We start from the raw sequence: 27,505 nt of genomic DNA, 5'->3' as shown, positions 1-27,505 counted from the left end.
CCACCTGTGGCGTGCATAGTCATTTCCCTTGCGTTTGACGTTTACACACTACCGCCACCTGTGCAGTGTACTACCCACCACAGTGTACTCAACAGATGGCGGTAATGTTTTAGCGACGATGTTTTACAGTGAGAAATATTCAATGTGTTATGTCTGTTTGTCTGTGGATTAACCGTGAACGAAGGAAAGTGTCAGTGGGGACAAAAGAGAGTGACGTTTCTAGGACACAAGCTTTCTGAGGATGGTATCTTGCCAACGGAGCAGAAAATTAGTGCAGTAAAATCGTTCAGGCGTCCAGAAACAGCAGAAGAGGTGCGTAGCTTTTTAGGGCTCGCTAACTATGTGGGAAAATTCATCCCTCATCTATCCACTATCAGTGCACCACTGCGTGCAATAATACGAAAAGGAGTTCACTTCCAATGGACTAAGGAAGCAAACAAATCATTCGTCGAGATTAAGGATGCTATGTCCAACCCGCGGCATCTTGGATTCTACAATGCGGACAGCGATACCACATTAGTTGTTGATGCAAGTGCGACAGGTCTTGGGGCGGTGTTACTGCAAAGCGACAATGACAAACGACGAGTGATCAGTTATGCTAGTAAGAGTTTGTCAAGAACGGAGCAGAAGTATTCGGTGCTAGACAAAGAAGCGATGGCGATCTACTGGGGAATCGGACGTTTCGAAATGTACTTGAGAGGAAAATATTTCACCGTGATCACCGATCATAAGCCGCTGGTGAGAATATTCGCCACCGATTCAGCTCCTAATGCACGACAGCAAAGATGGGTTCTGCAACTACAGGGATATTGGTGTATGCTGCTGGGAAAAGCAACATAGCCGATCCGTTGTCCCGATTAGCTCAAGACGATGGCTGTCGTAGTAATGACCGTGACTGTGAAAGTGATCTATGTGCCACGATCGAAAGTGCCTTACCATCCACGATGTCAATGACAGAAGTTATCCAACACTCAGAAAATGATGCCGAGTTCCGGAAAGTTCGCGATGCAATCAACGCTGGAAAATGGAGTTGTGAACTAAAGCAGTACTTGCCGTTCCAAAATGAGCTGTGCTGTGTGAATCAAGTTATTTTGCGACTAAACAAAATAGTAGTTCCTGAGAGTCTCCGTGGAAGGATTTTGGATCTTGCTCATAGTGGTCACCCAGGCAGCAATAAAATGAAGCGGCGACTGCGAGCATCCGTATGGTGGCCGGGAATAGACAAGGATGTGGAGCAGAGATGTAAGAAGTGTATCGAATGCCTAGCCGTTGGAACGGGTTCTAATCCGGAACCACTGCAGATTCGAGCAATGCCTTCGAAGCCATGGAGCCACCTGAGTGCAGATTTTCTTGGACCACTTCCGAGTGGAAGATTCCTATTCGTACTGGTAGATTACTACAGCCGATATTGTGTGGTGGAAATAATGTCCACTACGATTTCCGCAGCCGTTATACAGCGTTTGGAGCGTATATTCACTCGACTCGGACTACCCGATGTACTGACTACGGACAACGCAGCCAATTTCTGCAGTCAGGAGTTTAAGGATTTTTGCGTCGATAACGGGATCAAGCTTGCCCACACTACACCGTACTGGCCGGCTGCAAATGGTGAAGTAGAGCGGCAGAACCGCTCGATTTTGAAGGTTTTGAAAATCGGACAGATGAAAGGAGAAACGCTGGAGCGATGTCTGCAAGAATACCTATATATGTACACGGTCACACCTCATTCCGTGACCGGTGTATCACCAGCGGAGTTGATGTTTGGGAGAAGGTTCAGAGATAAATTCCCACAAATAAGTGAAGACCCGATATTAGAAGACGAGATTAAAGATCGGGACCTGATGCATAAGTATCAAGTTAAATTGTATCGTGACAAAAGAGTGAATGCACAAGAATCGAATATCGGAATTGGAGACCAGGTGTTAATGAAGCAGCAACACAGAATGAACAAGCTTGCTCCAAACTTTCATCCTGAACCAGCTGTGGTAATCGACAGAAATGGAAGCAACGTAATAGTCCAAACAGAAAAAGGTGAGATTTATCGGCGAAATTCTTCACACCTCAAAAGGATTCCGCAAGACTCGATCGACCAGAGTGGTTCGGTCAAGGGTTCGGTGGATATACAGCAAGGATCCAGCTCGTCAAATTCCAGCAAGTATGGCCGAGTATCATCAGCAACCACATGCACCTCTATACGAAAGAACCATTTACCAGAATCTGCTGAAGCAGGCGAGGAGGATACGGAGAATATTCTAACTCGTTCAACAGAGCTGACGGGTAGTACAGTCCGACCCAGACGTCAATCAAAGGTTCCGGTAAAGTATAAAGATTATGAGATGTAATTTGATAATTGATTGGAGGGCTTTACATTTTGTTTGAGAATGGGAGAAGATGTTATGTTGTATCTGGGAACACTGGGTCGAGTAGAGCAGAATAAAATGTGGAAGGAAGAATGGTTTAATAAAGTAGTCCTCGATTCGTGAACATGTGTTTCATTGTGTATCCGAATATAACACTACAAATATGATAATATTTAAAATTTAATATAAAAAATATATTGTCATAATAAAAACAACTCTTTTCGAACAGAAACAGTTTGCACTTCATTTTGAAAGCATTGGTTTTCCTTTTGACAGTTCTACCACAGACAAACAGACATAACACTCACAAGTTGTTCATCGAACAAGCATATAACGGACAATTTAAAAATACGCCACCTGTGGCGCACATAGTCAATTCCCTTGCGTTTGACGTTTACACAATACCGCCATCTGTTCAGTGTAGTGCCCACCACAGTGTACTCAACAGATGGCGGTAATGTTTTAGCGACGATGTTTTACAGTGAGAAATATTCAATGTGTTATGTCTGTTTGTCTGTGGTTCTACAATTTGATTCAAAAGCATCAACTTTTAAAATTAACGAAGAGGTAAACTTTTGATTTGACAAGTTACACATTTTTATTTTGAATGCTTCAGACTTTCTACCAAAAAGAACCAACGAAAACTTTTAATTCTACCAATGATTTTTTTAATTTTAGTAGTGATTATTTTGTGTGTGTGATTGTTTACAAAAGCTGTTACGCCCTAATTCCAGCTCTATCTAGATTTGCTGATCATATTGCCAACATGAATTTTGTGGAACACTGAGGCAAAGGAAGGTTTGAATTCCATAAGAACCACTTATGAAATATCGACAAAAGGAATCGGTCTAGGAATCGGTATGAATTTCATCGATTTGCCTTATGAAAAATTAGATTGACAAAACAAAATAAAACGAAGCAGACTAGAACCGAACCATGGACGTTGAGATTACGGGGTCTGTGTGTTGACCACTCGTCTTTCAACGCTTTGGAAAATAAAATGGTTTAAAGCGTATAAGACCTACCTCATGTTAGACAATCATTCATAAGTTTTGTCTTCTTTCCTTTATTTAACGTCGGTCTCTGTTCCGCAATCTAGTGCCAATCACCGACGGACATCGATTGCCATCCATTGACGGCAATCGAATGTGCAGGAAGGCAGCTTCCACACCTGCGTAGGATATCGCACCCATTCACAACACACATGGGCCGGGACCAACGGCTTTACTTCCCTTCCGAAGGAAGACGTGACCAGAGATTTTTATGCCTCAGAAAAATCCCACCGACCTCGGCTGGGATTGGACCCAGACCCATTGGGGTGTTAGAAAGCAGTCACGCTTACCACTACACCACCGGCGCCGGCTAAAAAAAAATAAACAAAATTCACATGTGTCGTTCATAAGTTGAGCCTTATGAAATTCTTATGTTTATTTGCCTCAGTGAACACATCAAAAAAAATTTGAAATTTTCTTAGTACTAGTATAAACAAATACCCTCTTCTGCCACACCTGTATAGACTCATTGGGTACTGCAGAAGTGTTGTACTAAACTGAATAGAAAATTCTTTCGTACACCATTGAATTCGCTGGGCAGATCGGGGCAGATAGGCAGCAGAGCAACGACGCAACGAGAGCCAAAGACGTTTATATTAGGTCCAAGCGAACAGGCGCTTGCTGGTGTTAGAAGCAAAAATATTGTAAACATTGCTGAGCACTCGAGTGATGACGTCACCCTCCATACTGCGAACAGTGAGATTTACGTCACTGCCAACAGCTGCTTCGTGTAAAAAGATAAACATTTCACTAACCCAAGCACTAACCCCAATAAGCCTGTTGGCCCGGACCTTACATGAAAGATATACCGTGCCACCCAGGCTTAATTTTATTAGTGAATGGATCATTGAAGATGCTGAGGTTTTGACAGCACCGTACTGTGGCTACCACAGTATTTTACATTGGTTCGTCCGTATACAGTAGCGCCAAATGAAAACTGTGGTGGGTTCAAAACTCAGCCATCTAAAATGATCCATTGAGAAAATGTTTAGTGGTGTTCGTTCATTGCAATGTTTATATTTTTACACGAAACAGCTGTTGCCAATGACGTCAATCTCACTGTTCGCAGTATGGAATGTTGTGGTAAAGTGACGTCGTTACTTGCGTGCTCAGTAATGTTTACAATATTTTGATTTGAACACCAGCAAGCTGCCTGTTGACTTGGACCTAATATAAACGTCATTGGCTCTCGTTGCTCATTGGTCCCGGCTGCCTTCAAGTTGCAGCTGTCACAGGCGTCGTTCGTCTTTTTCACCGTTCGTGAAAATTGTGATTTTGTCAGTGCAAATCTTCCAAATTCCTCTCTTTTGTTGCCGTAACTCGTGCATCAGCTGCTGCCCGTGAAGAAAAACCCATTTGCGGCAAGGTAAGCATTGATTGTGTGCTGTTTTGTGTGGATTGAAATTTTTTGAATTTTGTGAAAATCCATCATGGCGGTGCCGGAACACGGCTCCGAGCTACTTGCTATGGTTTCCTTTTTCGTCTGCGATGCCATCATCGATCTGTGCGAACATTGCTGCAAAATCTCGACGATACACGGTGGTATTGACAATTCTGCTTTGGTCACTCATTTGAACTAACAAATCATTTCAATTATTGTCAATGACAATGCTGTTAGTGACGAACATGTAGATTTTTTTACTAACTAAATTTGCATCGAAATTAAATGACCTGAGCAACACAGGGTTGTTTGATTTTTGCTCCCGGTCCAGAAATTTGTGGCATCGCGAGTGATAATTTTTAATTTCAGTTTATTTACGTGCTGTAAGGTGCTATAAACGGTATTCCGCTCATTGGGTATGTGACTCAGTTTTTCGTTGCTTTTAATTCCATCGGAAGTATTTTCTCCTGTGGGAACGGAAAAGTCGGAGAATATTCTTACTGTGCGGCAGATGATGTTCTGTGTATGATATGAAGTAAAAGTGGTATATCAGAAATAACTTGGTGCGATCCTTGAGATGATTCGTTACCTGTTCAAATGAGTATTTAGATGCCACGATCGTTCCAATACCACTAGCTTGCAACCAACTGGACGGGATTACTGGAAACATTAGATTTATTTGGTGATACCTTTCCATTATTAACATTTAATGTACCATTTAATAGATGACAAATTAAAATCTGTTAACTTTATTGCTTCCATTTGAATAATGATTCATTGTTGATATCAATATCGCACGAAAGTCTATCAATGACAATGACAAAGCTCAGCACTGTGTGCGAAGATGAAACGAAATTTGCTGAATTTTTAAATGGTGTAGATTTTGCGGGACGATATCGCTTTTACTTGTTGTAACTGTGCTATTTCGAATTGGCTGGTTTATTAACTGTGGAAAATTTAATAAGTCATCTCGCGGATAGCGGTATCGATTGATTAAAGATGTCTTTAAATAAGGGGGTGCTGCATTACGACCATATGGTAAATGAGTCTATTTTGCAGATGAGTCAAACGGATCTTGCTCCGGCGGAGGACTTGAACGGAATTACACCCAGTGACAATGAAAACCCTCCGGTTGGTCACCCGCAGAAGCGTGCCGTTCGAGGAGCGAAAAAGTCTGTCAGCAAGCAGGATTCTCTGCCGATTGAGGAAGCTCTGAAGACGGAGCTTACCGGTACGAACAACATGAAGACACCGATCTCGGTGCTGCAGGAGTTGCTGAGCCGGCGGGGAATCACCCCCCAGTACGATCTTATACAGGTAGAGGGAGCGGTCCACGAGCCGACCTTCCGATATCGTGTTTCGTACCAGGACAAGGATGGTAAATCGGTTTTACAAGCTAAGGTCTTGCTTAAGGTGGGTTTTGAAATTCATACATTTTTTCAGCCATGGGAACGGGCAAGTCCAAAAAAGAAGCAAAACATGCTGCCGCTAAGGCACTGATAGACAAGCTGGCTGGTAATGCATTCGGGGAGACGCAAACTGGAGGACTAAATATTAAAGCTGAGTAAGTTGACTCTTCCGAGCAGTTGACAACATTTGGTGTTAATTATTGTTATCGTTGCATTCACAGAGCCGGAACCGATGGCGAGGACGAACCATCGGGCAACCCCATCGGTTGGTTACAGGAGATGTGCATGGCCCGCCGCTGGCCACCACCAACCTACGAAACGGAGATGGAAGTTGGTCTGCCACACGAGCGGCAGTTTACCATTGCATGTGCGGTCCTGAAATATCGGGAAGTGGGCAAAGGCAAAAGTAAGAAAATTGCCAAGCGGCAGGCAGCCCAGCGTATGTGGCAACGGCTGCAAGATCAACCGCTGGAACCGAACCAAATCATCCAGATGCTGGACGAGGAAGGCAACGAAGAGGTGAGACCTAAATGAAAGTTTTGTTTTGCTGTTTTGCTCTAGCTGTTGATTTGATAATATGAAGTGTTGGTTATTATGGAACCAAATGCATTTTAAAATGGCTTTTGGAAGTAGCTGTCATTTATGGCTGCGGGGTTTTATTAGGACATTTCAGATTTACGAAACTAAATTGTTAGTCCGATGTATCTACTTTAAAATCATAAAAAAATTGATTTTTCTTAAGACGAATTTTGAAATCTTTCTTAACATTGCATTTGTGTTGTGTTGGAAATCGTATTGATTTGTTGCGAATTAAAAAAAATATAGTCACATAGAAACCCATTCAGTAAAAGCTGCTTTCATGCTAGAATGTAGCAAGAGACACACAATTTGTCAGTTTTGAGAAAGATTGCAAAATTCCTTTCCTACGTAACACTACTTTCATCGACTTCCGTTCGCCAAACCGTAAACAAATTGTGTGTTTGTTCCTCTATATTCTAGCTGAAGGCGGCCAGCATTTCCGGGCGGTACGCCGGACTGAAGGATGCTCGTATTCCCAGCCTGACTACCGGCCACGGCCAAAAAGTGTCCCAATTTCACAAGGCTCTGAAGTCGCGCAGTGGTGAAACATTGCGCCAATTGCAGGTATGTGTTCCTCGCCTTTTGGCCAGGTGATATTCCGTTTTAATTTAGCAATCGTTGTTAAAACTTCGAAATCTTTCGATAATCTCACAGGATGAAGTTGCTGAAAAGAATACCAGCAGACGTTTGGAAGAATACTTTAGCAAGCAAGCTCCAGCTCTTAAAATATTGAAGAAAGTTTAATGATTCACTAATATTGAAGAAAGTTTAATGATTAATGAATCCTCACAAATAAAGTTTATTGTTCAATTAAATGTTTGTTACCTTGCTTTAAACGAGGAGCTTTGCGAGGTATTCGAACATGCTCGCATTGCAGCTCACCCAAGGCAAGCGTTTATTAAGTTAAATTAAGAATGTTCGACAGAGCCAGGCCTCCAGATTGTTCCTAAATTTTCTTTCTTGTCAGCCAGTATACAGCCACCTTGTAGGAGGCCCGTCGTTAATGACGCGAATACTGGTTTCCCTGTTGGAACGATCGGGTTGAAGAGACTCCACGCAATGCTTATCCTCGGGCAGTCATTTTTGTTCTGTGAGCCTCTCCCCTGTTGCTTGGAATGGCAATTCCTTTTCAGATCTTTGACCTCTCACTAATAGGACGTTGAATGGAACCGATCTGGCTGCCCGGTAAGAAACTCTGTTGCTAGACAGATAATCTAGTAGTCAAAATTTAAAAAGATTTTTTTTTTCGATTGGTGTTTGGTTTAACATTGTTATGATCACAATAAATTATCCAGTTTCTAAACTCTTTTTCTAATGTGCGTTTCTTTCCAGGTCACGTGTCTGAATGACAAGTCAATCGATTTCGTTCAAATGTTGCACGATATCGCTTCCGAGCAGCGCTTCGAGGTGACATATGTCGATATCGATGAAAAGACCTTGAGCGGTCGCTTCCAGTGTTTGGTTCAGCTGTCGACGCTGCCGGTTGCCGTTTGTCATGGAAGCGGTATCACAACCAAGGAGGCTCAGACGGCAGCAGCGCGCAATTCGCTCGAATATCTGAAGATCATGACCAAGACATAAGCGGAAGAAAAGGTATGTTCGCAATTAATTTTGTTTTAACTATGCGATGAACTGTCGCTGTACGCATATCAGTTCCATGTTTTATAGAACGTTGATGTAGGGAAACGGTCATTTAGATGTTTGAAATGTTTCATATGTCACAAAGGTGCGTTTCATATTCCACCACATGTAGGTTAAACAAGATGCGATATGATGGAACATTGAGAATATTTGTATAAAATACAAATAAATACTTCCAGAAATCAGTTAAAATAACATATTGAAAAATGTGTTAATTGCAAGCCAACAAAATTGAACACGTTGCATTGAAATACTTCAAATTGTGTTGAATTGAAATGGTCCCTCATTTCACATCCGTTGAACCATTCTGAACGACCATCCCGCTGTGGTTATATCACAGCATTGCTAATAATGTATATATCTACATCTTTTCAAGTACCATGGAGTCAACAAAGTCAAAGTGAAAGAAGAGCAGCAAAATGGAGCACATGCGATACGACAATGGAGTGATGCTCGTTAAGAAAATACCCGGAGATGGGCACTGTTTATTTTCCGCACTGGTGTTATGGTTTCATAAGACGCAACTAGGAACTCAAGATCAGCACACAAAGATATGTAATGGACGTTAAAATGTCGTGGAACACATCAGAAATAACATGGGAGACTTTCGGGAGACTAGCAGCAATACAGAGAAGGACGAATGCTTCTTCGACGCTTTTGACTCCGGCGAGTACAGCGTTATTCGACGGTATGGACTTCTTGAACCTGAATCAAGTTAACGTGCAGTTGAATAATTTAGGTCGCACTTTCAATTTGGTATTCGCGCTTGTGGGTAGCTCTTCTGTAGTATATTCTGCTGATGATCCATTGCTGCCAGTAGATCTGCACCACCCCCTACTTAATATTCGCGTTAATGTTGCAGCTGAATGTCCTAGGCCACTTCCGTGGCAAATTAATTCGAAAGAGCACTCAATTACCGCAAAATCGACTTTGATGTGCTTTTCGCTTACCTGTCAGGCCTCGAGTGGAATTGTGTCTACGACAGTCTGGATGTCCATGACATGGCCTCAAATTTTTGTGCCATCATCCGTCAATGGTTAAACGTTCCTACGAAGAGAAAACCTGTCTCTCCTCCTTGGAGTACGCCCTTTCTTCGGAAATCTAAGAAAGAACGCAATCGATGGCAACGTTATTTCCGGGCGCATAAATCCGTATTTGCAAAAGCTAACTTCAAACGAACGAGCGACGGCTACAGGAAATTGAATGCTTCACTCTACAAATCACACGTTTTGAGGGTGCAGTTTGGTTTACGCCGGGATCCGAAATCATTTTGGGGTTTCATAAACAGCAAGAAGAAAAGCTTATCAGTTCCGCCTAATGTGATCTATGATGGAAAAGAGTCCAATAGTGAAGAAGAAGCATGCAATTTCTTCGCGATGCATTTCACATCCATCTTCGAACCAGTGTCATCGTCCGACGTCGAGACCGAACTGACTGCGTCAAATGTCGCGCTGGATGCAGTTGGTTTAAACACGTTCGAAATTTCATCTGCAATGATCATCGGTGCTTCAAAAAAGTTGAAGAATTCATTTGCTCCTGGCCCGGATGGTATCCCTGCTGCTGTTTTCCGCAGTAGCTGAGCCGCTAGCCTTCATTTTCAACCGTTCGTTTGAGCTAGGTGAATTTCCCATGAGATGGAAACTATCGTACATGTTTCCTGTGTACAAAAGTGGTGACCGACGAGATGTTAAAAACTACCGTGGGATAACCAGCCTTTCTGCCACATCGAAGCTTCTCGAGATTATCGTCAGTGATCAAATTCTACGCGCTACAAAAAACCACATTTCGTCAGACCAACATGGATTTATTCCCGGTAGGTCTGTTGCTACTAACTTGCTGGATCTAACTACTACCTGTTTTTCGGCTATGGAAGATAAAGCGCAGGTTGACCGTAATCTATACGGACCTAAAGGCGGCTTTTGACAAAATTGATCATAAAGTGTTGCTCTGCAAGCTATTGCGATTGGGAGCCTCAAATCGATTGGTGTCGTGGTTGTCATGATACTTGAATGGCAGAACGTTGTGCGTTAAACACGGATCTTATGTTTCATCGCCATTTGCTAGTACGTCCCGTGCCCCGCAAGGAAGTAATTTGGGACCGTTATTGTTTGTGTTATTCTTCAATGACGCTGCATCTACCCTTGGCCACAACTGCATGCTCGTATATGCTGATGATCTGAAAATCTATGTGGTGATACACTGCATCGAGGACTGTTTTCACCTGCAAATGTTGCTCAGTGGTGCCGCTCGAACAAGCTTATCATCAGCGTCGCGAAATGTCATGTGATGACCTTCTATCGGTCCAAAGACCCGTTAATTTATGAACACCACATCGATGATACTGTTCTTAGCAGAGTGGATCAAGTGACGGATCTTGGTGTCGTATTGGACTCGATGCTTTCCTTTCATTCCCATTCTGCATCGATTATTTCCAAGGCTAATCGTCAACTTGGCTTCATCTCTAAGATTGCCAAGGATTTCTCGGATCCACACTGTCTAAAAGCATTGTATTGTTCACTGGTAAGGCCGATCCTAGAAAATGCTTCAGTTGTTTGGGCTCCAAACGACGTATCATGGAATCTAAGAATCGAGCGTGTGCAAAAAATATTCATACGACTTGCGCTCAGCAACCTAGCGTGGCGTGATCCTTTGAACCTTCCAGCATATCCCGATAGATGCCGTCTGCTTGACCTCGGAATGCTTGATCGAAGACGTAAGCTACAACAGGCTACTTTTATAGCTAAATTACTCAACGGCGACGTCGATTGCTCTCATCTTCTGTCACTGCTTGATTTCCGTGCTTCAGGTAGGATGTTACGTCAGCAATCCCTGATGCAACCGAGCTTTCATCGTACTCTCTACACACTTAATCTAGCTCGGTAAAATCTCCAACAGTCGATTACCTCGGCATTTACTTTTGCTGATATCTCTGCAAAATATCTGTTTGTTAGCTGATATCTCAGCAAAATATTATTTGTTAGTTGAGTCTCGGCAATTGTTTTACTGAATCTCCGCAAATTAAATTGCAGAATCACTCGGCTGTTGGAATCTCGGCGAAAAAAAAAATAGTGTGTATGGCTACAACCAGCCTATTTGTGCAATGGTTCGTATGTTCGTATCCGTCGAGTCCGCGTTTGATTTTGGTATGTCCACACCTCAATTTGTGTGTAGAGTAAGAAGACTGAACCTTATTTAAGACGAATAGTTTATTCATTAAGACAACTTTGTCAGATGACATATTAAGTAAATAAAAATAAAAAAACATAGGGGAATTTACGTATTCTCGGCAACCTAAGCAGCGACCTTCTTTCTATAGCCTTTTTCTCTAAGGAACGCACACATATGCAGTATTGGTTTGTTTACAATCTTTTGCTGCCAGCTGCTCTAACATTTTCAGTCGAAATAATTGTCAAAAACTGTTTTGAAACGCTTTTACAAAGCTCCAATCTTCTCTAGTGAGAGCGAGTATTGTCGGCAACCAGTTTTTCTTCGGCAACCGTTCCATTTGAACTGCATGTAAATCTGCTGTTCTATTATCGGCAACTCGAAATCAGCTACAATTTGTAGTGCGTGTGTTGCATTTCAAGAAAACCTTGCTAGATTGCTTTTTCTCAGTGGTAAAAATATAGTCAAAGTGAAGCTGAAAGCATAAAGAATCGTTTGCATGCATTCAGCGAAGTGTTTTCGTAAGAAAATCCAGTGGAAATAGTGTTTCAATTTGTGTTGCCGAAAATAGTCTGTCATGCCGAAGCCGTCATTTCCCCTATATCTTATAGCCAGTTACTCCTGCCAGCGAAAAACAGAAGAAAACTTTCGACGAAGCGCATCACGCGAGAGATGAAAGTCGTAAACAGATGCAATTCTGTTGAATGTTCTCTGCAGTCCGCAAATCGCACCGTATGCTCCATAATTTGTGCGACGTAGAGGCAGTCTTAGCATAAGGTTATTACGAAGCGGTCGGGATTGAACATTCTGGTCCCTGTGTGCCTGCTCAAAACTGTTCGAGATTATCATAAATGATGCTCTGTTCGCACGCTGCAAAAATTATATCGATACAGAACAACACGGTTTCTACCCGAAGCGCTCCGTGTCCACGAACCTGGTGCAGTTCACTTCTAACTGTTTGCGATGCATGAATTCAGGATGGCAAGTCGATACTGCGTATATGGATCTAAAAGCTGCATTTGACACGGTGGACCATAATATATTGCTGGCCAAGCTGGAGATACTTGGCATCTCGTTAACTGCTGTGGATTGGTTCAGATCTTACTTGGTGAATCGCTATGTACATGTCAAGATTGGCGCGTTGGAATCGGATGTTTTCTCAAGCAACTCGGGAGTCCCGCAAGACAGTAACCGAGGACCGCTACTATTTTCGATCTTTTTAAACGATGTCGCCTTGCTGATACCATCAGGATGCCGCGTTTTCTATGCAGACGGTACGAAAATCTACAAAATTATTAAAAGTCTCTCGGACTGCTGGGATCTCCAGAATATGTTAGGTATTTTTGCTGACTGGTGCTCAAGAAATTTGATGAGTCTAAGCATAGAAAAATGTAACATTATTTCCTATCACCGAAAAATCGAACCAATCATGTTTGACTATGTTCTCTACGGACGCTGTCTTGCTCGTGTAGAGCACATAAAGGATCTCGGCGTTACCTTGGACTGCAGACTCACTTTCAGAATCCACTACAATGACATCATCTCCAGAGCTAATTGACAATTGGGCTTTATTTTCAAAATTGCCGACGAGTTTCGTGACCTGCTATGTCTCAGGTCACTTTACTGCTCGCTTGTGCGATCCTTATTGGAGTCAAGTTCAGTTGTTTGGTGCCCTTTCCATGCTAGCTGGATCACTAGAATTGAATCCGTTCAACGCAAGTTTGTGAGATATGCTCTTCGTTTCCTTAACTGGCGTGACCCAACGAACTTGCCACCGTACGAGGAGCGTTGCCGTCTCCTGGGAATCGAGCCATTAGAGGTGAGACGGACGGTCGCTCAAGCTATGTTCGCTGGAAAGCTGCTTACAGGTGACATTGACTGCCCAACACTGCTGTCACAGCTAAATATGTATGCCCCTGAGAGGTCTCTTCGTCAACGCGACTTTCTGTTTTTGGAACCACGGAGCCGGAATTATACACAACACGAGCCAATTCGAGCAATCAGCCGACAATTCAACAACTTTTTTATATGTTCGACTTCAATGTATCAGCTGACGTGTTTCGTCATCGGCTACTTGGCCTTTTCCGTACCGTTGACCGTAACTATTTAGTTTAAGTTTTATTCATTTAGACAGTAATTGTCAGTTGAATTTTTCAATAAACAATAAACAACAATAAACAATAAACAATTTGCCTCAGGATAGCCTAAACCTAATAGCTAGCCAGTAGATATCAGTAAAGTTTTTAGCTATCCTAAAAATTAACCCTAAAGTTCTTGACGCCTTATCGACAACATATGCAATGTGTTGTTTGAATGAAAGCTGCAAATCCAAGATCACACCCAAGTCTTTCACCTGATTCACGCGTTGGATTGTTGAGCCAAGCAGGTCATAGCTAAATATTATCGGTTGTTGTTTTCGTAAGAAATAGCGGAGCATTTGGCTGGGTTCACTATCATTCTGTTGAAACTGCACCAACTAGCGAATACATTCAGCTGACGTTGAAGAAAGTAACAGTCAGCAATGGAGTGGATTCGTAGGAAGATTTCGAGGTCATCTGCATATGATAAACGAGGAGCTTCGATGACCAGATGCATGTCGTTGAAGTACAGTATAAAAATCAAAGGTCCCATGTGGCTTCCCTGAGGTATACCTGATGTGGCGAAGAAGCTAGCTGATCTGCAATATCCTATGGCAACCTTTTTAGTGTGGCGTAGAAATAGTGTGCGATTACCCAGATTGATGGGTGTCCAAACCTGCTCAACATAGTTCCATGAATCGTTCTCGATGGCCTTTGCCTCCAACCCGCCACGGAGCTACAAGTACACCTCCACCAGTAGATTTACGGCTGTTGTTAGGATTCCGATCGCAACGAAAGACCTCGTAGTCAGGACCGAAGACTTGACTGGAAAGCGTTCGATAATCAAGCCACGTTTCGCACAGGACAATTACATCGTAGAAATAATCCGATATAGCTAGGCGGTACTCTTAAACATCAGAATTCATTCCACCGGCGTTTTGGTAGAAGATCACGACGTCCTGCTTGCGGCAAGGAATCGAACGATTGCTCTCCCTGGTCATGATGGTCATGTGATGATGGTCAGTTATTGTCTGATGTATCTGTGATTTCCACAGATTCATCATACAATAACCGACCATCATCAAGTCTGATTGGATACTCGCCATAGTGAGTGGGTTGGAAGACCCCCTCTCCACGTCCGACAGCAGGTCCGGAACGGCTATGATGAACGAAGGCTGCTGATGGCAGGAATGAGACGGAGAGATTGGGGGCTTCCATGGGGCTTTCTACGGTGCGTTCCGGGTTCCCAGGGTTTAGAGTTACAGAGGCATCATCACAATTACTAACATAGTCCGATAGCAGATCGGGAATTCCAAGAGTGGAAGGAGGAGGAGGCCAAGGAGACCATAAGACTGGCTGAAGCACATGAGACGCCGAAGGGACCCACAAATCCACATCCTGAAAAGAGAGAGATAGAGACACGCCAGGAGATGAGGAGGAGCCCAAAAAACGCAGGGACGACGAGGAAGGCATCAAGGAGATGGGAGAAAATGGTGGGTGGCGTAAAGTCGAGAACCAGAAGGAGAGGAAGAAAAAACAGAAGAAAGATTAAGTTAGGAAGAAGGATGAGGAAGTGAGGAAGAAGGAAGACAGGAAGAACAAGGAGAAGCCTAGGCCTCGTAGAGAGAGAGAGAGAGAGAAGCAAGGGTGACGCTCTGGTTGTTGAGGCGAAGGACAAAACGTCCTACTCAGCACTCCTCCGGAAAGTGAGAGTGGATCGGGAGTTGAAACAACTAGGCGAGCACGTGGTGAAAACCAGGTGAACCCAGAAAAGCGAGATGCTATTTGAGCTGAAAAGGGATCCTACGGTTAAGAGCGCAGCTTTTAATGAGTTCGTCGAAAAATCTATTGACGGGACGGCGAACGTAAGAGCCTTATCCTAGGAGTCAGTGGTCGAGTGCAGTGATCTGGACGAGATCACAACGGAAGACGAGTTGAAAAGTGTGCTGAAGGTGCAATGCAACCTGGGCGACGTACCAATAGCAATTCGGTTGAGGAAAGCGTATGGTGGCACGCAGACGGCGTCGATACGACTTTCTTCGGATGCAGCTAACGAGCTGCTGAAGACAGGCCGAATCAAGGTTGGGTGGTCGGTGTGCCCGTTGAAAGCTATTCCTCGGATGTCTAAGTAAATGGAGAGATGCTACAAATGCATGGGCTTCGGTCATCAGGCGAGAAACTGTAAAGGCCCTGACAGATCTGATCTGTGCAGGAAATGCGGAGAGAAGGGGCACGTTGCAAAAGACTGTACAAAGCAACTGTTACAACTTGGGACACTTTGTCCCTATAGGTTCTTCTGGATTTTGATATCTTTCCGAAAATCACAAACGCACTCGTTGGTGGTTAGAACAATAATGATCTTTATTCAGAATTATATTCCTTAACACATTTTTCCTACGGGAGACACCTGAAGTCATTATGTGACAGTTTATGTAAAAGATCACCAATCAGCGATCGATATTAACAAACGAGAGAATGAGAGAATGAGAGAGAGAGGTAATTTGGAGAAGGCAAATTGGTTAAATCGGTTGCGCTGAAAATGGCTTAGCAACTAGGAATATCGGCTGCCCGGAGTGCGCCTTGGCGACAAGCAATACGATATCCTTAGACGCCGAGTATGGGTTATTGAATTCGTTTTAACGTTCATCGAACTGCTCCATGCACTTGCTGCGTAAGGAGTTCGATGTCCGAGTGAGGCATGGGAAAATGCTTGTTACTAATTGAAAACTGAAATGATTTTTTGGAAATTGATGACATGTGAGTTGCGCATGTCACACCATTCCCCTTAAGGAAAAAATGATTGAATGTAATGGAAATTATTTTGACTTCAAATGTCTCGCACAATTTTTTTTTCTGTTGTTTTTTTTTAACGCACCCCTTCCCCCTAACAGAGAAAGAAATGCACTACCATATATATTTTTCTGAATTTATTTTATCAATCTTGATATATGTACTTCCTGTTGTTTATTGTCTTTGCCAAGTATTGTAGCATTTGATGGATTTAGTTTTATTACTTTGAATGGGCCGTTATAAACTGGTTCTAATTTGTGCCTATTTTCAATTTGTAAATATACTGTATCGCCTAATTTTATGTCTGAAGGAGTGATTTTACTGTTCGCTGTATTTGTTCTTTTAACTTTTTCACTTTGTATTGTTTGCATGACGTTATTGTGTGTAACTTTTAATCTGAATTTCAATTCTTTTTGATAAGAGTCTAGGTTGTATAATGGTTCTATCTGATTATTTTTGCAAAATTCGAAAGCGTTTAATTTTTTCCCAAAAATAATTTCAAATGGCGTGTAGTTGTGTTGTAAGTTCGGTGTTGTATTATAACAAAAACAATAAAAGGACAGCCATTCATCCCAATCATTTCTACGCTCGTTTCCAAACATCCTCAAATACTCATTTAAGCATTTGTGATTGCGTTCCAGAGCGCCAATTGTTTGGGGATGATATGCTGTAGAGCATTTATGGTCTATTTGAAGTAAATTACATATTTCATCAAACACTCCCTTGTACTCTGTACCTTGATCTGTTTTTATACATTTCATGGGACCGAATACAAGAATGCATCTGTCTATTACTGCTTTGGCAATCGTAAGAGCTGATTTATCGGGTACTGGAATAGCAATTACGTATTTAGAAAGATCACATTGCAATGTAATTGCATAGCGATTTCCTTTTTCCGTAAGAGCAAACGGTCCGACTGTGTCAATAGACACGACGTCGAATGGTTTATTTGGTGTTGTTGTTACTATGGCAGGTGTTTTAAGTGGTATGTAATGTTTATTCATTTTGCATAAGGCGCATGATTTTACATAATCTGTTATCGTTTTCTTCATGTCTGGCCATGAATAAAGCGATTTTATTTTCTTATAAAGTCTATTTATACCGAGATGACCTCCAATTGGAGAATCATGGTATTGTTTAATTATGCTATTAATTTGTGTTTCTGTTGAAACTTCAATAGGTTTTTCATAAAATATTATGGCAGTATTCCTAAGAATAGCATTGCCGATTTTTTTGAAAGTATCTATATTGACGTATGAAAAAATATCGTCATTTATTTGAATTGCTAGCTTCTTTTGTGCATTTATGTTGTCATTTCTTTGCGCATTTCTTTGTATGTTTGTTTGGGCGTTTGTTTGGGCAGGCCTGCCATCTATATATTGTAATGCCCTTTGTAATTCTGTTTCCATATTTGAATTTAATGCGAGGGTTACTGCTGGAGTAAGCTTCTTTCTAAATTTTTTATCATATATCATCATATCCATGCATGATTTATTAAAACTATAATTAAACGTTAATTTTGGCAAATCAAATGCCTCCAAACTACTGACAGCTTCGTACACATGAAGTTGATCAGGCTTCTGTGTCTGAAGGTCAGGCGATGGAGGTGGATTCTTGTTTGTCATAGACCTAGTTATAATGTACATATTCTTTAGACTATCAGAGGTTATCTGTATTCTTGATAACGCATCTGATAACACGTTGGAACTGCCTTTGATGTATTCCACTTCAAAATCGTACTCCTCTAAATCCCATCTCATCCGCGTAAGTTTGGATGAGGGATTTTTCAGAGAAAATAGATATATTAGTGGTCGATGGTCAGTGCGTATTATAAATTTTCGGCCATAAATATAAGGCCTAAAATAATTTACTGCCCAATGTATTGCGGTCAATTCCTGCTCTATTGTTGACTTATTCGATTCACCTTTCGTAAATGCTTTACTAGCAAATGCAATTGGTAATTCGAAATCGCCGTAACGTTGAGCTAGGACTGCTCCGCAAGCTACTTTGGACGCGTCTGTTGTTATTATAAAATCTTTTTGATAATCTGGGAATTGTAAAATCTGTGGCGATAACAATTCCCTTTTCAGAATTTCAAAAGATTTTTGACATTCTTCATCCCACTTGAAATCTACCTTTTTTCGTAGTAATTTGTTTAATGGGCTGGTAATGTCAGCAAAATTTTTAATGAAGCGCCGATAATAATTGCAAAATGCAACGAATCGTCGTACTTCATCAGCACTTTTCGGGATGGGATAGTTTAAGATTATTGAATGTTTAGTTTTATCGGGTTGTATACCATCCTTCGAAATATGGTGACCTAGATAGGTTACCTCATTCTTAAAGAAATGGCATTTAGATGGGTTCAATTTAAGATTAAAATTTCGTAAATTTTGAAATACGTTACGTAAGTTTGCTATATGATGATTTTTAGAACATCCTATCACAATGATGTCATCGATATAAAGGAAAGCACATTGTGGGGGCAAACCACTTAACGCGATAGACATCAATCGTTGAAAGGAATTTGGGCTGATATTAAGGCCAAAAGGAAGTCTATTAAATTCATAATGGCCCGTATCAGTTGAAAATGCGGTATATCGTTTTGAACTTTCATTTAAAGGGATTTGATGAAATCCGGACATCAGGTCAAGCGTTGAAAAATATCTAGCTCGCCCCAACTGATCCAAAATTTCGTCTATCCGTGGGAGCGGAAATTTATCTGGAGTTATATTCTTATTAAGCTGACGGTAATCAATAACTAGCCGCCATTTTTTGCTTTCGTTTGTAGTGGATTTCTTAGGGACAAGTAGGATAGGTGAGTTGTATGGTGAGGTTAAATTTTGAATTATTCCATCATTGAGCATTGTTTGAATTTGGTTGGAAATCTCTTGTTTTTGAGATTCGGGTAATCTGTAATTTTTTATGTATATGGGTTTGCTGTCATTGAGAGTTATATCTTGTTTGTAAAAATTGTTCTCCGATAGCGTATCACCTTGAAGTGAGAAAATATCGTTGAATTCAATGCAAAGTTTTTCGAGTTTATCTTTGATGAGGGGGTCATTATTTTCAATGTTCAGTTCATTTTTCAATTTTTGCGTTCTTTCAGTCGAATGCATTTTGTTCGCATTATTTGAAATAGTACAATAATAAAAGTTTGCAAGTGATTCATGTTTAGGCACGAAATTTGTCGGCAATAAGACATCCTTGGTTGTTGTGTTGATGATTTTAACGTAACGGTTTTCTTTGTTCACTATTGTGTTTGCACAAAACACTCCAGGACATATTTCTTCTGACAAAATAACGCTGTCTTCATGAATGTCGAAATTGTTTAGGTGTTTTATAATTTCACATCTAGCTGGTATAAGTTTTGAATCTATAAACCTATTTATTATCGGAATACTAAATGTTTCGTAATTAATCGTTAAATTGAGTAACCAGGATTCGTAATCAACTTTACATTTATGTTTCACCAGAAAATCTCTCCCCAGAATTCCATCGGTGGGAATTGGGAAATCATTTCCAACAATGTGAAACGTATGCGGTATCTCAATATTATTTATTATTATATTTGATTGGGTAGTACCCATCGTACTCACATTTCCTTGTCCTATTCCAATTATATCGCATTTTTGACTGGGATAATATATTTGAGTTCTTTTTACCCCTCCAGCTTTAATGACCGATATATCAGATCCACAATCAACAATAAAAGTACGCTGTGAAACCGCCATATCGACCATTAGCTGAACATAATTGGTGGCAGATACATTTATTGTGTATGCTGCCCTAACTGTACCCCTAAAGGGTGGATATTTCCTTGTGGTAGATGTGTCGCATGTTGTTGCTGTGGAATTTGCATTGGTTGTTGTATCGGTAGTTGAATTCCCTGCTGTACTGCTGGGTGATATGCAACACCGTTATGTTGGGCTAAGAACATGTTCGGTGCGAACCGACCTCGCTGAGTAAAGTTTCCCCTTTGATTTGGGAAACGATTATTTTGAAAATTTCCACGGTTGGAAAAGTGATTTTGAAATCTACTATTCCGTGGAAACTGGTTGGTATGGAAATTATTTTCTTGATAATAATTTCCTCGTCCTCTGTAACTAGCTCTACCTCGTCCTCTTGAACGGTTTCCTCTGCTTGCAACGAATACGTGTGCATTTGAAGAAATGGAATTATTTCCATTATCAGTTGGCACGTCGTTTTCCATTAATTTTTGGATTGCGTCATTAATTTTGCTGAATGTTCCAGCCTTTAGTATGATTTTTGTGTCTCTGTTTTTGGTGCCGTTGATCAGTGATTCAACGCCTTTTTTTGTTGCCATTTGATCAGCTACATCATTTGGAATTTTGTTGTTGATATAGACTGATTTTAGCTGTAAAGTTAATTTCTCTACGTCATCACAGAATGCTTCTGTGGTGGAAGTTTGTTTAACTTTTTGTAACCTTGCCAAAATGTTATCGGCTGTGATTTTTGGAGAACAATGCTCTTTCAATGCTGCTACTAAATCTTCATAGGTAGCATTTTCTGGTACTGCTTGCCTGGCAGCACCCGTTAGTCGTGTTTTCACGAATCGAGTGGCAATGTTTTTAGCGGCAGCTTTAATCGCTGCGGTGGCCTCCGCGTTAGCGTTGTCGACTAAGTCGAAAAACAACGTAATAGAGTCCAACAAAGAATTCAGCCTCTGTGGATTGCCATCATATATTTCAACGAGCGCAGTGCCCGTTTTTATGTCTACTTTTGCCATCTTGGGTTTTAATAATTTTTTTCGATTAATCCTATTTTTTAATTTGATATAAAAAATCAATATAAAGGTAACGGTTGTAATATTTAATACCGTGTCTTTGGCGAATTTTAATTTTTCATTAATGATTTGTACGGTATCACTATATTTATTGCGTGCTCCTTTTATGTAAAAATTTAGTTCTGATTGCGCTAATTTTGATTCATTTTGCGCTAATAAATCATTAATATAATTGTAAATAATTTTAATTTGCTTCGCTTTAGCAATCAAGAATTTTTTACTATAAATCCTTCTAGGAGCTTTAGTAAAGTTAACTAAAATGAAATTTAATTGTGCAATGTTAGAGTCAAGCTCTAACTTAACTTGTTCTATGTCCATAGGAATACATTCATAAGAAATGTTTAAGCTCACCAGCCATCCTCTCTGCATCGTCCGAAGTGTCTCGTATCTGCATGCACGTCATTTTTTCCTCGTTGTTGTTGTTTGAAGTCGATGGTTACTGAACCGTGTGAGCCGCTGGCGGTGATAATAGCGTTTATGTTTGCATTTCCCGTTACTAAATTCGTCCGTTTGGTTGCACTAACGATAGGCTGGCTCACGTAATAGTTTTTTTTTTATCTTCACTTTTTTCGCAGACTGGTTCACGCAATTGTCTTTTTGCACTTTTAATGTTCTACTCTGACACTGTCCAAATTGTCTTGGGATGCTGAGCTGGCGCGGTTAAATCCTTGCCGACGCCACCTCTTCTTCAGAGATTTTCGAAGCACCAACAGCAGTTGCAAAACGTTGATTGCCACAATGATCCACAGCTTTATTTCGTGTGATTCATGGTAAAATTCACTGCTTTCTAAGTGTTCCACTATGTTGACGTTGGTGTTCCCTTCTTGGGTTGTGGAAGAACTTTTCGCCTTTTGATTGCCCATTTTGATAAAATTTACTTTATAAACTTGGGCCAGTCTACTGCTCGGGTTTCTTCATTCACAAAATGTCACTTTTTATTCAAGCCGAGTTCAGTGTCTGAAACTTGACACGTTGTGCGGGTAAATACTCTTTAGTTTTTCTTGAGTGATATATCGCACTGCACTCTGCGAACTTTCGGTATCTTTTCGTGGCGACACTTTGTTCTGCTGCCTACCGTACTCTTCTGCCACTATTAACTGGAGAGTTTACCCTAATTGAGGCTATTCTTGTTCGCTCGGTTGACTATCGTGTGTATTAGTCCACGATTGATATCCATTTCACAACCGCTAGTTCAAGTTGCACCAGGGTGATTAGATTCAACTGTTATAGCACATTTTTGTAGCAAACATACATTACTTCCAACTTGATCACATCTAGTACAGACCCGTGAAGTCGCACCTCTTGTATTAAATCACACCACAATGTCCATGATCTTCACGCACTTTTATCTACCGGGACTTATTTCACTGATACCTGTCGTAGGTAGCCATGTTACAACTTGGGACACTTTGTCCCTATAGGTTCTTCTGGATTTTGATATCTTTCCGAAAATCACAAACGCACTCGTTGGTGGTTAGAACAATAATGATCTTTATTCAGAATTATATTCCTTAACACATTTTTCCTACGGGAGACACCTGAAGTCATTATGTGACAGTTTATGTAAAAGATCACCAATCAGCGATCGATATTAACAAACGAGAGAATGAGAGAATGAGAGAGAGAGGTAATTTGGAGAAGGCAAATTGGTTAAATCGGTTGCGCTGAAAATGGCTTAGCAACTAGGAATATCGGCTGCCCGGAGTGCGCCTTGGCGACAAGCAATACGATATCCTTAGACGCCGAGTATGGGTTATTGAATTCGTTTTAGCGTTCATCGAACTGCTCCATGCACTTGCTGCGTAAGGAGTTCGATGTCCGAGTGAGGCATGGGAAAATGCTTGTTACTAATTGAAAACTGAAATGATTTTTTGGAAATTGATGACATGTGAGTTGCGCATGTCACACAACCGAGGTGCATAATCTGCAAAAAGAAGGACGGAAACGGCCATGTGACGGGAAGTTTCAGGTGCCCAGAGTTCAAGAAGGCGATGGTGGGCCAGCAATAATGGAGGTAACCCAAATAAATAAAAAAATGTAGATCCAGAGATTGCTTAAAAAGGGGCATGCTCGGCTGGGTTATCAGGGATTGATTGCGACTGGAATTCGTTTGGGATGGATGGATTCGAGAGGGCTTTACTGGTTTGAGCCCTGAGAATTTGACGGCTGAGGGAGTACTTTTTGAGATTGGAGTCGGACATATACAGGACACTAATTTAGATAGGTGATGCGGATGACGATAAGGGATGAGAATATGAATTCTGTTTACGTTGACGTGTGCTTTTACTGGGATTCCATGCTTACACTGTGCAATATCAATCTGGTAAATTTTTGGCGAGAGCAAAAAAAAGAATTCTGTTCGTAAACAAATGTGGATGTAATGGTTGCCAGTAATCATTAATTTTCGCTCAACGTTTTGACAGCTCGCTCGAAATGCAAAAACACACAGAAACACTTTCCGACACCCAAAAACACACAAGAAACACAATCAATACAGGCACAGAGTGACTTACCACCTGGTTAGGACTGTTCAATTAAATTCAAGGCAGTACAACAAGCTTCATGAGAACTGCAAAATATACAGAGGAGTTTTGAGAACTTCAAGAAAGAACAGAGAACCTCAGAGCTGTTCCGTTAACATTAGAGAAACTACATAAATTTTAAAGAAGTTTCGAGAACATCAGCGAATTGTTAAAACTTTAAAGAAGATCCACGTTCGATAAGAAAATTGTGGACATTTTAGGAAGTCCGAAAAAGTTCAGGGAACTTTAAAATGTTGCTGAGAAGTATTGCTATAGCTACGAAAGAACTTCGAGGCAGTTTAATTAACTTCAGGAAAATGTTGGGAACTATCAAGTAGTTCTGAAGTCCTCATGACAATTTACTATGAGTTTTCTTCTCTTCTTTTCTGAATTCTCAAAACATATAGGAATATACTTAAAATACTTTTCGCAATTCCAATGACAACATTTCGTTGGAACTATCTTCGTAATTCTTTGAATTTTCTTCGGAATTACCTTGAAATTCTCCGCAGTAAGAAACGCTTTGGAGAGTTTCTCAGAATTCATTTCAGATTGCCTTTTGATTCTCACTCCTCCCCTTGAAATTTTACTCGCATTGAAAAGTCTCCTAAGTGTACATTTGCATTTCTCCTCACAAATTCCTTAGATTTCTCTTCATAATTTGTTTGGCAAACTCTACTGGAATTCTTTACGGAATTCCTTTGAAGATCTCCTGGAGTTTCTCTCAGATTTAATTGTAGTCCTCCGTTTAACATCCCTTACCCCCTAAGTATTCTCCAAAAAATCCCAAGAAATTTGTCCCACAAATTTACTTTGAATTCAATTCTGGGTTCTCTTGGTATTCTACTCAAAACTATCTCATCAGGCTTAATATAAAATCTAATATTCGTCAGAACTATCTTGAAAACAAATTGCAGTTGATTTTTTTCTCAAAGATCTTTTTCCCAAAACTCCCTTGCAATGAGGTCCTTAGAAATTATAATAAAATTCCATGATCCTTTAAAACTGTACAAGAAATTTGACTCCAGATTCTTGAAAATTTCTTGATATATTTATGACTTTTAAGTCCAGAATTTCAAAAACTTGTTCAAATTTAAAATTTTGTTGAAAATATGCATATTCCAGAACCAAAAAAAAACATCTAGATCTATAAAGTTCAATGTGTCAAAGAAAATAACGAGGAAAATTAAATGCAGTATATTCTTTAAAATAAAAATATATAATTAGAAAGTTATTAAATTCCCTGAGTAATTATGAGATTCCTTGAGACTTCCAGGTATTTCCAGGAAAAGTAAAATATCCTGATGATTCCTGGTTTTACAGTTTTTAAAACAGTGGGTTTGGTCATAAACTTTCTATTGAATCTTCATTCAGGTTCATATCGTACATTACGAAATTCAACTGAATAAGTTTAAAACATCAAACCTTATTTGGTGTGCCATCCGAACGACTACTTTTCTTCTCTTAGGTAACTTTTTACAACTATAAGTCTCTATTTGGTCACTTATTTCTTCAACATGATCACTATAACCACTATTTTTAACAGCATGGATTGCTACCAGCACTGCGTATTCGATATGTGTAACAAATCATAACTCGAAACCGTCACCTCCAATCTAAATGATGTCTGCGACAAAGTTGTAGGAAACAATAGTTCCTTTTCAGTAAAAAAAATATACACGGTAACAAAGTTCAAGTAAGTTTGGGTAAACAATCCAAAAAGTGTTTATGTAACGAAAAATAATCCTCTTCAATATTGGTTCAAAAAATTTTCTCCTTAAAAGCTTATGATTCTTCACTTCTTTAATCATGTTTCAATTTCTCAAAAACTTACAGGTATTGCAAGAACGTAACTCGGTTGATGAACTTAAATCTCGCAAAGAACAACAGCAAAGAGACGAAGCACTCGCAAAGTAAGCCATTCCAGCAGGTCGTGTTCGAGCGGAACCCTACAAACGACACTCTACTGTTCATATTGTCCGCTTCCGAACACGTAGCAATTTGCGAGACGCATCCACATCGAACCGAGAGAACCATCTATCTGTAGCGTGTAGTAGCAGAGTCAATGCAATCTTGTTCACACCTCTCCCGACGCCTACACGCTCGGATGGAATGCCACCGCCATTGGGCGTAAACATTTCTTAAAACAAACACATTTTTACTCTAGGTATTTGTCTAACGTTTATCAATAATTTTTAATGATTTTGGATGTTCTTATGCTCCCGGTTTGTATTCTCTTTTGAGAATAATAATGAAAGCGTTTATTTCATTGGACTATCATTGTAACGTTCGTTTGTCTACTTTATTTTTGTTTGTTTGGCCTTTCTAATATTATGTATTACAGTTTAGATATTAAGGTTTTATTACCCTGAATAGGCCTGATTTAATTTTCCACTGCTCTATTGTGTAAACTCAATAAAAAGTTTATCGAATCAGATTAACTAAATACATAAATAACTAGTAATCGCTATGAAACATTTATTCAAAGAAAGCAAATTAAATTATAACTACTCTTAGCTACACTGAAGCAGATGCAAAAACCGATTGCAAACGTTTTGCAAGGTATGTGTTGTATAATTTGTCAATCTGCATTTGTGCAAAGTAAATAAAATTCCTTCAAATTAAGTAAATCGTGAAATCAGACCACATCAACAGAGAAATAATGGTCGTTGCTTGTCAATAAGAGCCCAAGCAAAACCATTCGAGTTATTTATGTGTATAGTATAATACGAACCTGGCAACACAAAAGTATAATAATCGCTGCATCTTGGATCAAACAAAGAAAAATAACTAGAAAACAGCGCAATTTTTACGCAAGCATTCAAACCAGAAGTTGAACGAAGCCCTTTCTTTCGAATTACAAATATTGGAAGCAAAAATGTGTGCGTATTGAAGCCAACCAAACCAATATATGCACCAGATTGTCGCTTTCCTCTGGCGTTGCTGGACACGGAGAGTAAAAGTCTTGCATAAATCACCATAATACAAGCTATACTTTGCATAGAATTAGTGGGTTTTATTTTCCAAGAAAATATATAATACATCCATACTATAATCGTAATGAACAGGTTTTGCCTCAGTTTTCAGCTTTCGTTTATTGCAATTGAATGGAACTATAATCATTCGTACTTTGACATTTGGTTTTGTGTTTTTTTCATCTAATCGAGTTATGGTAAAAAAGAAATAGTCGCTACTTTGTATTGATTATTGAACAATTGCATCGTAAATGTATTTGCTGTCATTGAAAGTAATCAAGGATCAAGTTTTAAAGTACACGATAATAATGATGAAAAGAACATATTACTTGAACACAACGCCACACAAATGAAAGCAAAAAGATATATGAATACAATTAGTGGGATTTTTTCAAGCATCTAACGAATTAAAAATATATAAAAGAAAAACAAAAAAAAAATCAATCAGCATGAAGGATTAAAGTCCCATACTTGTAGGAAAATGGGCATTATTTTAATGCAAAGTATAGAGGTTGTAACAAATCAAGCAAAAAAAAAACAACGGAACGATGAACACAATACATATGAATGTATCATGTGTACAAAATATGCTTCTTCTAGATGCCGCATCCCGGTTGGTGAAAAAAACATGATTTTTGAACCAGAGAATGAGAGAATAAAGAGAAAGTCGAAAACGTTGATATCCCGAATAGGCATATTTGGTACACATTTTTCTGTCTTGTAGTTTTTCTGTATTTAATAAATAA

At 40.1% G+C, this 27,505-nt stretch overlaps 1 protein-coding gene across 2 annotated transcripts; it reads left to right on the top strand.

Moving 5' to 3' along the window:
• Positions 1–4,650: 4,650 nt before the first annotated feature.
• Positions 4,651–27,360, top strand: loqs (loquacious). Of its 2 annotated transcripts, XM_065235379.1 has the most exons (7): positions 4,652–4,778; positions 5,853–6,171; positions 6,237–6,357; positions 6,424–6,721; positions 7,202–7,345; positions 8,114–8,374; positions 25,621–27,360. In XM_065235379.1, the coding sequence occupies exons 2-6, from the start codon at positions 5,853–5,855 to the stop codon at positions 8,360–8,362; spliced, it is 1,131 nt and encodes a 376-aa protein (XP_065091451.1). In that variant the 5' UTR covers positions 4,652–4,778; the 3' UTR covers positions 8,363–8,374; positions 25,621–27,360. The 2 variants fall into 2 exon arrangements, with proteins under 2 accessions (XP_065091452.1, XP_065091451.1); XM_065235380.1 differs by lacking the exon at positions 7,202–7,345 and having other exon boundaries at positions 4,651–4,778.
• Positions 27,361–27,505: the final 145 nt, after the last annotated feature.

Source organism: Ochlerotatus camptorhynchus, unplaced genomic scaffold (assembly GCF_037179485.1).
Source record: "Ochlerotatus camptorhynchus isolate MF236.1 unplaced genomic scaffold, CSIRO-AGI_Acam_v1.1 ptg000475l, whole genome shotgun sequence".
NCBI lineage: Eukaryota > Metazoa > Arthropoda > Insecta > Diptera > Culicidae > Ochlerotatus > Ochlerotatus camptorhynchus.
This window is presented reverse-complemented; position numbering and strand designations above follow the sequence as displayed.

What these genes read in the sequence shown, in the direction of transcription:
- loqs (XM_065235379.1), top strand. Translation starts at nt 5,853, where the DNA reads ATGAGTCAAACGGATCTTGCTCCGGCGGAGGACTTGAACGGAATTACA. An exon ending in GGACTAAATATTAAAGCTGA is followed by an intron (nt 6,358 to 6,423) that starts GTAAGTTGACTC and finishes TTGCATTCACAG; the next exon opens with AGCCGGAACCGATGGCGAGG. An exon ending in ACGAGGAAGGCAACGAAGAG is followed by an intron (nt 6,722 to 7,201) that starts GTGAGACCTAAA and finishes TCTATATTCTAG; the next exon opens with CTGAAGGCGGCCAGCATTTC.